Source organism: Phocoena phocoena, chromosome 13 (genome assembly GCF_963924675.1).
Source record: "Phocoena phocoena chromosome 13, mPhoPho1.1, whole genome shotgun sequence".
Lineage (NCBI taxonomy): Eukaryota > Metazoa > Chordata > Mammalia > Artiodactyla > Phocoenidae > Phocoena > Phocoena phocoena.
The window spans coordinates 8,647,848-8,663,537 of record NC_089231.1 but is presented as its reverse complement, the minus strand read 5'-3'; the positions used below and the strand labels follow the sequence as shown (position 1 = coordinate 8,663,537).

The 15,690-nt window shown below is 37.8% G+C and overlaps 1 protein-coding gene across 1 annotated transcript in view; it reads left to right on the top strand.

Moving 5' to 3' along the window:
- Positions 1-15,690, top strand: part of CCDC102B (coiled-coil domain containing 102B) — a 184,368-nt gene that overhangs the window by 147,512 nt on the left and 21,166 nt on the right. Inside the window, exon 6 of the mRNA XM_065890451.1 lies at positions 1,253-1,423. Coding sequence (XP_065746523.1) covers positions 1,253-1,423 — 171 coding nt within the window. The remainder of the gene's footprint in view (positions 1-1,252; positions 1,424-15,690) is intronic.

The window sequence follows — 15,690 nt, the reverse complement described above, 5'->3', positions numbered from 1 at the left end:
CCCTAGAGCCTTCGAGCCACAGCTACTGAAGCCCACACACCTAGAGCCCGTGCTCCGCAACAACAGAAGCCACTGCAATGAGAAGCCGCGCAGAGCAACAAAGACCCAACGCAGTCATAAATAAATAAATAAATTTATTTAAAAAAAAAAATTCAGCTTTTTTTTTTGGCTTCACACTGTTTTGCATTTTGCTTTACTTAATAGAATATTGAGAGATAGCATTATACAAAAGGCTGCCATATTATATTTTAAGCATTAAAAAGCTTAATGGCTTTATTTAATCAGCTCCATATGATGACATTATGACGATGATCTTCGTTTCCAGTCATTCACTATTAACATAAAAATAACGCTGTGCTACACGTCCACATGCATACAGCATTTCACACAACTGTGTGTGTGTCTGTAGGACACAGTCCTGGAAGTAGAATGGCTGGGCTGGAGTTTTAATGCATTTTTCATGTTAAATAGTTTTGTCAACATTTTTCCATGAATGAATCTCAGTTTCTTCACATTTTAACCAACAGATTATTTTATCACACATAATCTTGCCAGTCTGAAGACATGAGGAGTAGCATCTTGATGTGTTTCTTTTCATTATACTTTTATTTTGGATAATTGTAGATTTATATGCAGCTGTAAGAAATCTGAGGCGAATTAATGTAACCTGTCAATTCATGTCTGTAGAATGTTGATTATGACAAGATTGACTGGAGATCCAGTCACTTCATGGGATTCACTCTGGATTTTCCCCAGGGTCAGCCCCTTCAGGTCTCTGAGCCAGATTCATGTGGTTTCAGGAGGGTGCCATTCACGGCATGAGTACAGCAGCACAAAACCTTTTTGTTTTTAAGAAAAATAATTAAAAGCAGATAGTCTGCTTACTTTTAATACTTAGGCTGATTTAGCAGATGAAAACAGTTCTTCTTGTACTTATTTTTATTATATTTTATTCATTTATGGAGATGAGATTCCTCTTTTGGAAAGCATAAAAACTAAATTTGCACAACATGAAAAATGGGTCATTCCCTCAAGCACGTAAAGAGTTGCACGTATTTTAGCCACACAGAAATACACCTTCCACCTATAGTTATATGCGAATCATAATATGTAATCGCAGAAATGTAGAGCTCCAGACACCTGATCTGAATTCTTCCTAAAGTGCTTTTCTATTTTTTCCAAACAAGTTGCCATTCTTCTGACTGTATCAGAGTAAACTATAAGTAATGGAATCCCTGTTTTCTTTTAAAAGGAACTGTTGGACCTTCAACATGCCTACCATAAACTAAGCAGGCAACACCAGGCAAAGACGGCAGAAATGACCCATGTCAGCAACCTCATGGATCGAAATGAGGCCGAAGTGAAGAAACTGAGATTTCAAGTAGAAGAACTAAAATGGGGACTCAACCAAAAGGAAAATAAGGTATCTTATAAGTGGAACATATGTCACATAGATTCAAAATTGCATTTCATAGCATAGAAAAAGCACTTTCTTTATTAGCATATGGCATTGCTTGAGGTAAAAACTTCACATTTTTAAACATTAAAATCAAAAAAGTGTAAGTGGAAGGAGAGGAAACTATTATTGTAAACAACATGCTCATTTTTGTAGTGTTAGTAGTGCATTGTTTACGTGTGCCCTATCGCTTCAGGTATGTTTTAGCTTGGTCGTGTGGGGAGGCATGGTACCATAGGTATCATTAAAACTTGGTGTTGGGCTTCCCTGGTGGCACAGTGGTTGAGAGTCCGCCTGCCGGTACAGGGGACAGGGATTCGTGCCCGGTCCGGGAAGATCCCACATGCCACGGAGCGGCTGGGCCCGTGAGCCATGGCCGCTGAGCCTGCGCGTCCGGAGCCTGTGCTCCGCAACGGGAGAGGCCACAGCGGTGAGAGGCCCGCGTACCGCAAAAAAAAAAAACAACAAACAAAAAAAAAACAAACGACAACTTAGTGTTTTAAGTTTTAAGCTTTAATTCTATATATTATAGAAACATGATGTATGTTGTGATTACATGTTATGATATATACATTCTCCCCAGCGCTCTCTGATGTTTAAAGAATGTAGGCATCTTGTTTTGTCGTGAAAGGTCAACTTGCTAATGGTTTATGGCATGTTTAAGAATGGGATACCTTGACAGTACACCTGCAACAGGGAGGTGTGATTTCAGCTGCAGTTACAGACAAGAAAGAAGCGGTCTCCACTGTCAGTGTGATAGCGTCCGCCACCCCATGGTGGCAAGTACTTCAGATGGGGTTCCAGGCACGGCATCTGCTTCTAGCGGACAACTTTTGAGGCAAAAATAATTACTTCCCTGGTCAGAGAGACTGTTTGCAGATAATGCCAAACAGTTGGAAATTTAAAAAAGAAAACGGAATTGTTTTTCCAAGGGGTGATTCAGTAACAGAACACAGTCCACATTTTAAGATTTAATTTTTCATCAAAACTACTCCAGTCAAGCACACCAGATTTTCTAATCTAATAACATCACATGAAAATAGAATGAGTGGACCAGTGAGGCTCATACATCATCCCCGATCTTACTAGGGCTGACTTGTCCGTGGGCATTTCATCCTTGATGTCTCTTTTTACGAAGACATATATGTAGTTTTTAATGGTGTGCGTGGGTAGTGAGGCTGGACTGTGGAAGAGTAATTCAGGAGTGGAATGTAGAGTGGTTTTGGGTTTTTATTTTCATCATAGCCATTATTCTTGTGAATAGTTTTGATATAAAAGCATTTGTTGCAAGTGGTGGTAAATAACCTTTGTGTTTGCCAATATAGGCTTTAAGAAATTGCTTGGGACTGAGTCATCAGCAAGGAAATTGTGATAATACACAGTTTTCCAGGGCTAATGAAGTACTAGTTCCCAAAAATCTGATACAGCCATCTAATCATGTAATTTTAAAAACGGCTGTGGTTTTAAGAAGGATTCTGTTCGTTGCCCCTCCCTGTAGGAGAATCATTCTTCTCACATCATCAACATCAGGCTTGGCGCATGTGACATTTGCTTTGCCTGACGAGCAGAAGCTCCGTGTGCCACTTACCATCAGGGGCTTTATGAGCCCAAACAGGGCTCTGCCGTGCCTCTTTTCCCATGTGTCTTTTCTGCCTTGTCTCGTGTCATGAGGCCAGCAGGTGCAAAGTAGACATCATCCTCTCAGCGCGAATTCTGAAGTGGAAAGGATATGGAGCACAGCTTTGCTGACCAAATGGATCCACATGGGTAAAAAAAAATCAATATTTGTTGTGATAAGCCACTGACATTTTGGATTTGTTTGTTGCTATAGGAAAACTTAGCTAAAGCTGACTGGTATGGTCAGCTTATATTACATTGACTCCAGTGCCAGAAGTAGGTGGTGAGAAAACTTATTGGAGGTTAGAATGATGGCAACGCATTTTATGGAGTCTTGAAAGGTTTGGTACATTATATCCTATAATACCTTGGAAAGCTGATGATGGACAGAATGAGCTGTGGTTTTTAGATGAATAGGTATGTAGCTAGTATTTCTTGCTTACTATTGGTGTGTTTGACAAGTGCCTAAAAGAGAGATGAACTCAGAAAAGACTTGTCGAATTTTCAAAAAGATATGTAAGATAATACAGAAATTTAAGTAGTTCTGTGACTGCCAGGGTCTGATTTTCATTTGCAAATGGTAATACATAAAACTGAGGATGGCTTGGAACAACGAACATCAATTAAGGTTAAGCTTAGGCAAGAACCAATTCAACAGTGTGGCCTTCAAGCCTGTTGCTAAAAGCTCTTAATTAATGTCATTTTGTATAAATCCTTGAAGCTGAACAAAATGGCACAGGGAGAAGAGAATGAGATTGTGCTTCTCTCAGAACATCCCACAGATTCAAGGCAACTGCAGGTAGCTCAGAGACAATAGAATGTCTCCCAGAGAACTGCAGATGGGACAACTGACCTGTGGTATTTGCTGGAATCAAAAGAAAAAAGGACTTGTTTTTGTGAAAGATACACTGGCAAATGAGCTTCCAGCCTGGGATAAAATAGACTGATTTATCAGGATTTGAAAGAACTCTTCATTCCTCCAAACTTCTCGGACAAGGAGCTGGCTGGGCATGCTGTCCACACCTGAGAAGGAGTAACGTCCAGAGCCTTATTCAAATAAGGACATGGTGAATAATGCAAAAGAACCACCTAGAGAACAAAGACCATGGAGAACTACAGACTAGGCAGCTATTATCAGGGAGGAGAACCCAGGCCGGATAAAGGAGCATTCCCCATGAGCAGAACAGGAGCTCCTTGAAACATCTGCAAAGTTAGATTTCATAAATATTTTCGATTTTCTTTTCTACATGGAAGTTTTTATTGCAGTTTTCCTGTCCTAGTTTCACTATAGTATATTGGGTGGGTGAGGGAGGAGAGTATAAATTACTTTTGAGTACGTAGATTCTGGAGCAAGAGAAGGTGTATTGAGATCTGACATAGATATGAGATCTTTGACTTTGAGATCAAGGTTGTGATTGGAAGGTTGCTTGGGTAATTTCTCTTGGAGAAAGGGTGAAAATTTTTGAATGCTGAAGGAAGGAAAACAAACATTTGTGACCAGGAAGATGGGCTGTGTTGTATTGTATGTGAGAGCAGGAATGAGTGAAAGGGTATGTGTGTGTATTTTAGTATTTGTTGCCCCATCTGTGGGAGGAATATAGTTCCCAAGCATAAATGGTGGGCATGGTCCTGTGAGGTCTTTGGCGAATGGAATTTGTGCAGATTTGAAATAGAACCTTTTGGAACTATAATTCCATATGGATAAGTATTTGGACATATTTCATATCTGAAGCTTAAAAATAGATGCATTGAAATATATGTTCAAAACATAAAATAGTTCAGTGTTCTGCACCTCTCCATCCAATCAGTTGATCACCGGAGAGGACTGATCCAAAGCACGGTCAACTCATATGGGTATTGTAATCTGGATTATTTAATTGCAGTTGTCAGTCTTCAGTTTTTCTTTGATTAAAGGTCATACGCTTTCTGGTGGCTGGGAATGAAAATATTTCTCATGGAAATAAGATTTTGCATTAGATAGCAGTCAGCATTACTATAATTTGACTTATCATAGAGAAGCAAAGGAAATTCTGTCAGTTTCACTGCTGAGTTTTTTAATTTCATAGTAACACATTCTTCAAATTGCAATTAGTTGAAATTAATGTTTAATTGGAACTGTCAAATACAAAGTTCCCAACTCCCACAAGTCAACAAATTTTAAATAAATGAAAATGAGATATTAATCCTCTATACTGAAAAGAGAAATAGACACTTGGGGGCCCTTAAGAGAAAACCCAGGGTCTGATTAAAGAAATGAGAAAATTAAAAAATTCATTTTGGATGAGTTGCTTTTCTTTAAACAAACTTACTAAAAAAAAAAAAATTCTAAATTGATGTGTATGTGTTAGAAGTCAAACATTCTTTTCTCATCATTTCATTGAAGCCATTATGTGATGGCAAATTTTAATTGAGAGTTCATTATTGAATTGCAGAACTAATTACATATATATCCACATTAAGATACCAAAATAACTTACCACTTTAATAAATATGGTGGGAAAAACAGTCTAATGAATAATATAATGATGCAATAACCAAAGTTGGTAGAGACAGGACAGATAGTACCTAAGAAGCAAGGAGTATAATATAAACGATTACTAAGACACATGGGTGCTCCACACCGTACTAGTATCAAGAAGACGGAAGGACTGAATGAGATAAGGCTTGCCAAGGAATATTTTAAATTTTGTAAAACAATATCATATCATATAAAGAAGGAAAAATTTTTTAAAAATCAACTATCCTAACACCATCGTATCATATTACTTCAGTGTATATTAACTTCTAATGCCTAGGCAATTTTATGCAGGATTGGAGTCATCATTTGAAATAATATACTCTGCTTTACCAGTTACCATAATCAGTTTTCCTGCTGCTATGTAGTTTCCATACTTGGTATTTCAAGGGGTGGGATAATACTTATTTCCTTGGATATAAATTTATTTAATCAACCAAGCCTCCTTTACTGAAGGTTGTTTGGATTTTTTTTCTCAACATAACTGTACCATGACTACTTTCATGTACAGTTGACCCTTGAACAACATAGGTTTGAACTCTGTGGGTCCACTGAATACGAAGATTTTTTGATAGTAAATACTACTTTCTACCCAGTTCGTGGTTGGTTGAATCCACACACATGTAGGGCCAACTCTAAGTTATAGGATGATTAACTTCTAAGCTGTTCAAATTCAACTGTACAGACCTTTTTTCCCCATTGGAAAAAAAAGTTTTCTAAGTGGAATTATTGGGCTTAAAGGATATGAATATAATATGACTCTTGATATATTCAGAATTACTAATTTTCTTTGCTTCTCAGCGATAGGTCAAATTGTGGAAACGTTGGCTATTATGCAAAATCTTAACTGCATCGTAACTGATGCAAAAGTAAGTTAAATCTCAAATTATTTGTTTATAAAGCTAAGAGTTTAATCACTCAGTTTGCTGAGTTGTTAATTGGATTTACTCTCAATTTCAGTTTCTTCTTTTTGTTAAATTCTTTTCCCTTACTGTAGCTCAATACTTCCTCTTATTTTCTCTATTTATATTTTAGTAATAGATTCTAATAGTAAGAGGACTTTAAAAATACTTAGTGACTATGTTGTGTTAAAAAAGATGTAAATCAGGGCTCAAGTAGTTCTTAGCCCCTAGATGCCTACAATTCACAAACCAAGCAGCAGAGGGCGAGAGTTAGCCTATAGTAATCGACAAATAAAAGTCCTATGGTGAGGGAAGAAGAATCACCTAACTTTTAGATGACATTCCTGCTTTCAGAAATTCGTGGATTTTTTCATAAAACAAATTTGATATAAGTGCTCAGTACAATTGTAAGTCAAATATAGCTATAGATAAAATATATTCCCAGTGTAAAGATCAAAGTCTAATATGATTTTCTAATCTGTGCAATAAATACCTTTTGGAGTATTTTTTTTTTTAGATATTAAAAAAAAATTTTTATTTTATATTGGAGTATAGTTGAATAACAATGTTGTGTTAGTTTCCAGTGTACAGCAAAGTGATCCAGTTATACATGTACATGTATCTATTCTTTTTCAAATTCTTTTCCCATTTAGGTTGTTACATAATATTGAACAGAGTTCCCTATGAGAAACAGTAGGTCCTTGTTGGTTATCTATTTTAAATACAGTGGTGTGTATATGTCAATCCCAAACCCCCAATTTATCCCTCCCCCCAACCTTTCCCCTTTGGTAACCATAAGTTTGTTTTCTGAGGCTGTGAATCTGTTTCTGTTTTGTAAATAAGTTCATTTGCATACTTTTTTTAGATTCTGCATATATTTGTCTTTGTCGGTCTGACTTCACTTAGTATGATAATTTCTAGGTCCATACATGTTGCTGCCAATGGCATTATTTCATTCATTTTAATGGCTGAGTAATATTCCAGTGTATAAATATACCACATCTTCTTTATCCATTCATCTGTCAATGGACATTTAGGTCTTCCATGTCTTGGCTATTGTAAATAGCACTGCAGTAAACATTGGGGTGCATGTATTCTTTTGAACAATGTTTTTTCTCTGGATATATGCCCAGGAGTGGGATTGCTGGATCATATGGTAGCTCTAGTCTTAGTTTTTAAATGTGTACTTTTCTTTTATATATATATATAGTTTATTTATTTATTTTCTCTGTGTTGGGTCTTCGTTTCTGTGCGAGGGCTTTCTCTAGTTGTGGCAAGCGGGGGCCACTCTTCATCGCGGTGCGCGGGTCTCTTACTCTCTTGCCTCTCTTGTTGCGGAGCACAGGCTCCGGACGCGCAGGCTCAGTAGTTGTGGCTCACGGGCCTAGTTGCTCCGCGGCATGTGGGATCCTCCCAGACCAGGACTCGAACCCGTGTCCCCCGCATTAGCAGGCAGATTCTCAACCACTGCGCCACCAGGGAAGCCCTAGTCTTAGTTTTTTAAGGAACCTCCATACTGTTCTCCATAGTGGTTGTACCAATTTACATTCCCACCAACTGTGTAGGAGGGTTCCCTTTTCTCCACACCCTCTCCAGCACTTATTGTTTATAGACTTTGATGATGGCCATTCTGACTGGTGTGAGGTGATATCTCATTGTAGTTTTGATTAGCATTTCTCTAATAATTAGTAATGTTGAGGATCTTTTCATGTGTCTTTTGGCCATCTCTATGTCTTTGGAGAAATGTCTATTTAGATCTTCTGAGCATCTTTTGATTGAGTTGTAAAAATACTAATACTCAAGCCTCATCTCCACTAGCCGAGTCAATTTTTATGGGTGGAGCCTGTGTATGAGTATTTTTTAAAAGCTTCTCAAATGATTTTAATGTCTAGTGAAATATCAGAACCACTGGTCTAATGAGAAAAGACTGCCACCATTGAGACTCAAATTCATAACTTTGGTCCCCACTGAACACGTGTTTACTGTAACAGATTTTACTAGTAGGGCATAAATGAAATGGCTTGCTACGGAAGTGAGGCTTAGTCCATTGTAGTCTACCTGTAGCATTGTAATTTGCAAAACAAATTGATGTCTTCTAGTTTTGAAATTCAAAAGATAAAAAATCACTTAAACAGACGGAAAGAATAGGTACTATTGAGCACTGTAAGTTCACTCTCAAAGTGCTGGTGTTTTTCTAAAAGCATTGTCTGTGTGGCTTCACACTTAGCAATTATCACCTCATTACTGCTTAGCTAATTCTGGCCTCGCATGTTAATGCTTCTGGTGTCAAAAAGGTGAATCTTTTCAAAAGTCTGATATCATCAGCAATGGTGAATGTGAGAGACACTGTTTAAACCTACAGAACATTAATTATTTAAATTAACAGCTGATTTTTTTAAGCAAGCCTTTATTTGGAAGGACACAGGAATTCTTTCCCAGCCCGAAATATATTTTGGTGAAATCTCATTAATTTACACCCTGCTAATTTTAAGATTGTGAGAATAGCGATAGACTGAAATTCACATTTATCTAAGGAAAAGATCTGGTAAGTGTTTCAGGTTAAGATTAAAAAAAATAATAATAAAGAGGCCGGCTTCAGGTTCACATGGGGACACAAGCGGTAACCACAGACCCAGGATCTGAACTGAACTGTAAAAAACCAGCCCAGTTCATTTAATATTAATTACTTCCTAACCTCTGTGTTAGATGTTAGCATATACTTGAGTGAGTTCTTCCTAAGAAGAGGTTTACAGTGTGGCTGGGGATAGTCCAACGTAAATGTCTGAAGTTATATATAGCAAAATAAATGTCAAAATGGTGGTTTTTACAGGATGCAGCGGAAACAGGGGGCCATGTTTCTTCTTTTCCTTCCAGTGCTTAAGGGCTATTTGTAATTATGCGTTTAATTATTTATTGTCTGACACCCCAACCGGAATATATGGGCAAGGACCAGCACAGTCTGTGCCTCTAACTGGGCCAGCATCAGTAGAGTGGTCTCAGGTGCCCCTAAAGTCAAGACATCATAGCACTACAACACGAACAGAGGTCTTGCATCCTTGTACATGTATGCAGCTAATTTAAATCCTTCTAATAATTTTGCTCCACTTTCTGTGGATAATTTGAAGTGTACCATTTCCTGCAATCATTCTTCATGATCTTGCTCTTCCTTCACTTTACCAACCACCTAAATTGTCTCTGATGGAGTTCAAAACAGGCCACCCTAGAATGTGCCACTCTGGCATGTGGATTATTTTGAGCTGAAAATAATCAAGGCCCATAAGACTCAGGAAGAACCTTTGAACTCCACTTACTGTCTGAAAGAATTTGCTGTCTAGGGCTTCCCTGGTGGTGCAGTGGTTGGGAGTCCGCCTGCCGATGCAGGGGACACGGGTTCGTGCCCCGGTCCGGAAAGATCCCACATGCCGCGGAGTGGCTGGGCCCGTGAGCCATGGCCGCTGAGCCTGCGCGTCCGGAGCCTGTGCTCCGCAATGGGAGAGGCCACAACAGTAAGAGGCCCGCGTACCGCAAAAAAAAAAAAAAAAAAAAAAAAAAAAAAGATTAGTGTTTTAAGTTTCTGGTGGGTCATTCCAAAGAGAATATTCAGGGACAAGTATTTTTTTTCTGCTCTAATTGGAATATTCTTTTCATGAAAAAAACCATAATTGAGCTTAATGGTAAAGCATTTCAAATAATGTTCCAGTAAGATAAAAATAAAACAAGGGACATTTTATTGTGTCAAAGGAAATAAAAATCTTTCTCAAAATTTTCTTATATGGAATATATAATGAGAAAGAGTGACATATTTAGGGTATTAATATTGTGTTGTAAAAATAATGTCAAGAGTGGAATTATACTTTTAGGTTTACATGCTTTTTAACTTTCTAAAATAATAATCATGATATTTGAACTTCCGTCTTTTTTAAAGATTTGTCAGGTAGGTCATTTATTACAAGACATTTCAGTTACCTAACTAATATGAAAACTTAAATTTTTCTTAGTGTTGCTCAACTGGAATTATTTAAAAAGGTATGACTACTTGTATTTAAACACTCAGAACTCTAAGGCTATGAATTTCTTATGAGTCATTTTCCCTTCATGCTATAATAAATTAAGAACTTTTGATGTTTAAAAAGATATATATGCAAGATCTATAACTATTCATTTGTGTGGTTCTGCTGGAGTTGGAAAATCAGATGACAAAATAGAAGCTGCACACAATTAGACATATTTAAATTTGTAATTTGATGCATTTCACACTCAATGAGTATAAATGCAAGACTAAAATTTATGTTGGCACAAATTATGAAGAAATATTCAACAAACAGTTATAGTCATCTCCTAAAGGTTTAAGATTTATGTTCTTACTATATCTTCACATATTATTGCTTTAATTAGCAGAAAATGTTTTACTTTTGGTTAAAGTTATAGATTAAAAAAACCCACCAGCTTCTGGTGGGCTTTTTTGTGTTGTTGTTGTTGTTTGTTTCAAGTATTTACCTGATTCGTTTAAGAGAGCGAAAAGTATAGTTGTGTCACTTCTCGGTAATTGCACATTTGATTGGAAGCAATCACTTTTTGAGAGTTAAATTAGTGCATTGAATGACTGAGTTGTATGTTCCAGAGGTGGTAATCGTATTTCAGAATACAATGGGACAGGACTCCATTAACAGTAGAAGGGTAGAGCAGAGTAAGGGAGTTGAGATCCAGAACTTGCTCTAGAGGCTGGGATGCAGGGAAGCCAGAGCCAGGATGTCAACTCTAGATTGAAACCCTTTTGGTAGAGAGTCTACATCAGAGAAATCCAAAATGGGTGTTGTAGGCATGATTCTGAAGAAGCCAGGGGTAGTCTTTGAAGGTGGTGTATTGTACGGTCATCAGCATCCCTCATAAAATGCACTTGCAGTCATTCGGATGCAGTTCTAAGGAAGAACTCTTGTTCTGAAGGAGAAGACTGTAGTGATTCAATCAGGGTCCCAGGTGACAGGATCTTGGTGCTGCCCCAGCCTGGGGGAGGGGCAATGCAGTCAGTGTGTAGCCGTTCCTCTCACCTTCCCCCTCAGTCTGTCTTGGTCTCTGGGGTGCAGGCGACTGCCTCAGCCTCCTTCCTGTGTTGTAGGATCCTCCCAGTGATGCCTTGTCCATGAGTAGTTGCTAGTTGTTCTTCCTGTGATGGGGAGTGAAGTCAAAAACAACCTCTGTCACCATCTTGGCAATGTCACTCCTCTATTCTTTTGGACTCTATTACTGAGTACAGTATCCCAAATGAAAACTTTCAGCACTTTGCACTCTCAGTTCCTCAAATTCTTCTTTTCCAATTATCTTGTCCTTCACTCGACTTTACCAACCTACTCCCAAGGTCACATTGCAGATATTATCTTCACCAATTACTAGACTTTCTTCAGGGTCTCGAACTCTCCAAACATACTCTTATCTTTCCAGTTTACTTTCTTCAGTACCAAGTACTACAAAACTTCAACCCCCTGGGGCATATAATCTATTGATGATACTGCTTTTTCACTGTCACTTATCCACTTCCGTTTCTGATTTCACTCCTTGTCCATAAATGTGATGTCTCTACATTATAATCCCTTCACTGCATATACCTTAATTTCCGTGCCCCCATATCCTTTGTAGACATTCACTTGCAAAGCTCAAGCTCTGCTTCATCATTAAATGCAAGCTTCTGCTTCATCCGCTGTGCATGTGGCACTAAAGAACCTAGTGCTGTGGTAACAGGTCTTGGTTTATATTCATGATCACTAGTCTCAAGTAGCATCTTAGCATTCCAGCATTAACTTTTCTAAATGACTGTTTCACTTCCTATCTCTATTCTAATCCCTCCTCACTCCTCCATACTCTCAGATGATAATCTTTCTTCTGAATTTACTGAGAAACAAAAAGAAACAGGAATGTGGAATACAGAATATTTACACACTTCTCACCATCACATCTACCAAATTAGCTATATCAGTTGGAACCATTATATTCTGCTTACATATCTGATCCTATGGATGAAATTTCTCAGTTCCTATCTGTGGTCAGCCTGTATATATAAAACATACACGAGGGGCTTCCCTGGTGGCGCAGTGGTTGCGTGTCCGCCTGCCGATGCAGGGGACATGGGTTCGTGCCCTGGTCTGGGAAGATCCCACATGCCGCGGAGCGGCTGGGCCCGTGAGTCATGGCCGCTGAGCCTGCACATCCGGAGCCTGTGCTCTGCAACGAGAGAGGCCACAGCAGTGAGAGGCCCGAGTACAGCAAAAACAAACAAACAAAAAAACATACACAAGTATATATATATATATTCATGTGTATATACACATACATGTATATTTAAATATTTTATATATAAAGTATTGTAAATGAACTGACTTCATTTAAGTACACGTTCCATTTTTGCTATTATTAAACTCTCTTTACAGTAAAAAAAAAAAAAAAAAAAAACCTGAAAGAAATATATTAACTTCTTATCTTCACAACCTTCATTCTGTTTCTAATCACAGCAGTGATACTTCTGACCACTGCCTCTTTACCAATGGAAAAGTCCTCAAGGCCACAAATGTGCTCCATACTTTTAAAGCCAGTGCTCCATTCTTGGGCTTCATCTTTCTCAAACTATCATAATAATTTGACAGTCAGTCCCATTCTTAAAGTAACGTACTCTCGGCGTCTAGAAAAATCAGTGTTTTTTTGGGGTTTCACCTTCTTCTGCCCTTCTTGATCTCAATCTTGATTTCTCTTCACGTCTTCAGTTCTATATGTGTGAGTGTCTTATCCTTTCATTTATTCTGTGCCTACCTACACTCGCTCCAAAGGTGATATCTTCAGGGCTTCCCTGGTGGTGCAGCGGTTGAGCGTCCGCCTGTTGGTGCAGGGATTGCGGGTTCGTGCCCCGGTCTGGGAAGATCCTACATGCGGTAGAGCAGCTGGGCCCGTGAGTCATGGCCGCTGAGCCTGCGCGTCCGAAAGGTGATATCTTCAAACCTCGTGGCTTTAGATGCCATCTATATGCTGACAACTCTCAACTTTATATCTTTAAACCCACTTCTCTAGCTGTTCCATTACTCAGGCAAAACAATTAATCATTTTTAATTCCTCTCTTTCTCACTTATTCCATATTAAATCAGTCCTCACATTCTTTAAGTCCTGTATTCCTAACATATCACAAAATGACCACCTATCACCACCCTCATGACTGCCAGCCTTGCTCAAGATGACATTATCTTTTGTCTGTTCGACACTAATGCAAGATGTTAATAACGGGAAACTGGGGTGGGGATGTGTGTGGGGCAGGCATAGGGACTACATGAGGACTCTTTACTTTCCTCTCAATTTTTATGTAAATCTAAAACTGCTCTAGAAAATAAAGTCTATTAAAATCCCTAAAAATCTTACATGCTAAAAGTCTATTAAGTCTGCAGTCAGTTAAACGTTTCTAGTGGTATAACATTTACCTTCAGTATCTATACTACTGAACAAACTGCATTTCCTTTTAATTACTAAGTAAACAAAATTAAATACTTCATAGCATATTGTCCATTAGCAGAATATGGTCTTCTTTGGAAAAAACCCTCAGTTTAAATACAGTGTCTTCAAAAGGAGAAATATAATTGCCTTCCTAAATTTAGGAGAAGGGCTGTCTTTTATGCAAGTGCAGTAATTATAGTGGTGTCCTATAGTGATGTCAATTTTTCACAAAATTCCCTGAATAACTAAAAGTAAACAAATAGCCCAGGACATTCTGAATTGTAGTCTTTAGCTAATGCAACATTTCTTTGATGTTTACAGTTTATTTTTAAAACTAGAGGTCTCTATTACATAAAATATCTATTGTCATTTTAATGTAGGTATTAATAGCTAAATCAGTTTATGTTTATCCAAACTGAGGAAAAATTGGAAGTCCAAGGAGTTGCGTGATCTTTATTTCACGAAGTAGCTGTAGAAAGTCTTACGTTGGCCTATCTACATGAGATGTATTCACGTGATGACCTAGGTATGACGGGCAAAATTGACGTGTTGAGGGAAAAAAAAAGGCAGTAAATACCTTGTTGGATGACCAATAGCATTCCGGAATTTTTCCAGTACATTTCCCACTTCATTAATTTATATGCATTCAGGGCATGTCGGTTTGCTTTCATTTACCTGCTTACCTCATAGTTCTTTATCAGGAGGCTAAACGTGCTAGAACTTGCACACTATTAGTGGAAGCAATCTCCATTATTTACAGATATTCTTAGATGAACTGGACAGCAGCATTCCAGGCTGGTAACTTTAAAAGCATGTGTTGCTGTGTGCTATTCTAAATATGAGAAGCCGCCATTCTCCATCAGGTTGGATAATGTGCTTCCTCATTTATATATATATAACCTATACACAAGGAGGTTTGAGTCAGATATTTGAGAATATTTTTCATACTGTTTCTAGAAACTTCTAGCCAAATGCAAAGTAAACCAATCACGGTTGAACTCATCCAACTTAGAAAGTAGTTCATTGGGAAAACGTGCTTTAAACCAGCAGTTCTCAACTCTGAAGGTCCTAGACAATTTTTCTGGAGGTCTGTGAGGTCAAAACTGCTTTCATAATAACTTAAAGATGTGTTTCACCCTTTTTACTCTATTGACTTTGTTTTGATAGTACAAAATAAATGGCAGGTAAATCTCTTTACAGTTGGTTCTAGTGACTCAGATGGTGGGCAGTGATTATGTTCAAAGAAAGGTGCAAGGAAATATTTTGAAATTTTGGAATCTGAACGTTACTCTAGTGAAAGAATGCTTACTACCGTCTCATTGGTTTTCATATGTACAGAATTAAAATTCTGTTTTAAGATATGTGCTCTACATATCTGTTTTCCATCTTTATTCCATCAGCACTAAGTCTCCTTTGACTTTAGTAATATTACTAAGGCTATGATGGCAGTGATGCATTGCAATTAAAGTGTGCCAGCTTTATTCTACTTACTGTTTAGGGGAAGAAATATTTTCTTCATATTTCAATACTGTATAAATTTTGTAAATCATGACTACATTTCCATTTACTTATTCCTTGCTGTTATTTAAAAGAGTTTTCCCTATCACTGTTAAGCTAAGTTGATCATAAACATTTTCTACTAGGAAATATGTAAAACAAAATACTTAAATATTTTTCTGTATTTTAAAACACTTATCCTACTGTGTCATTAACTTTTTTCTTATATTAAGCTA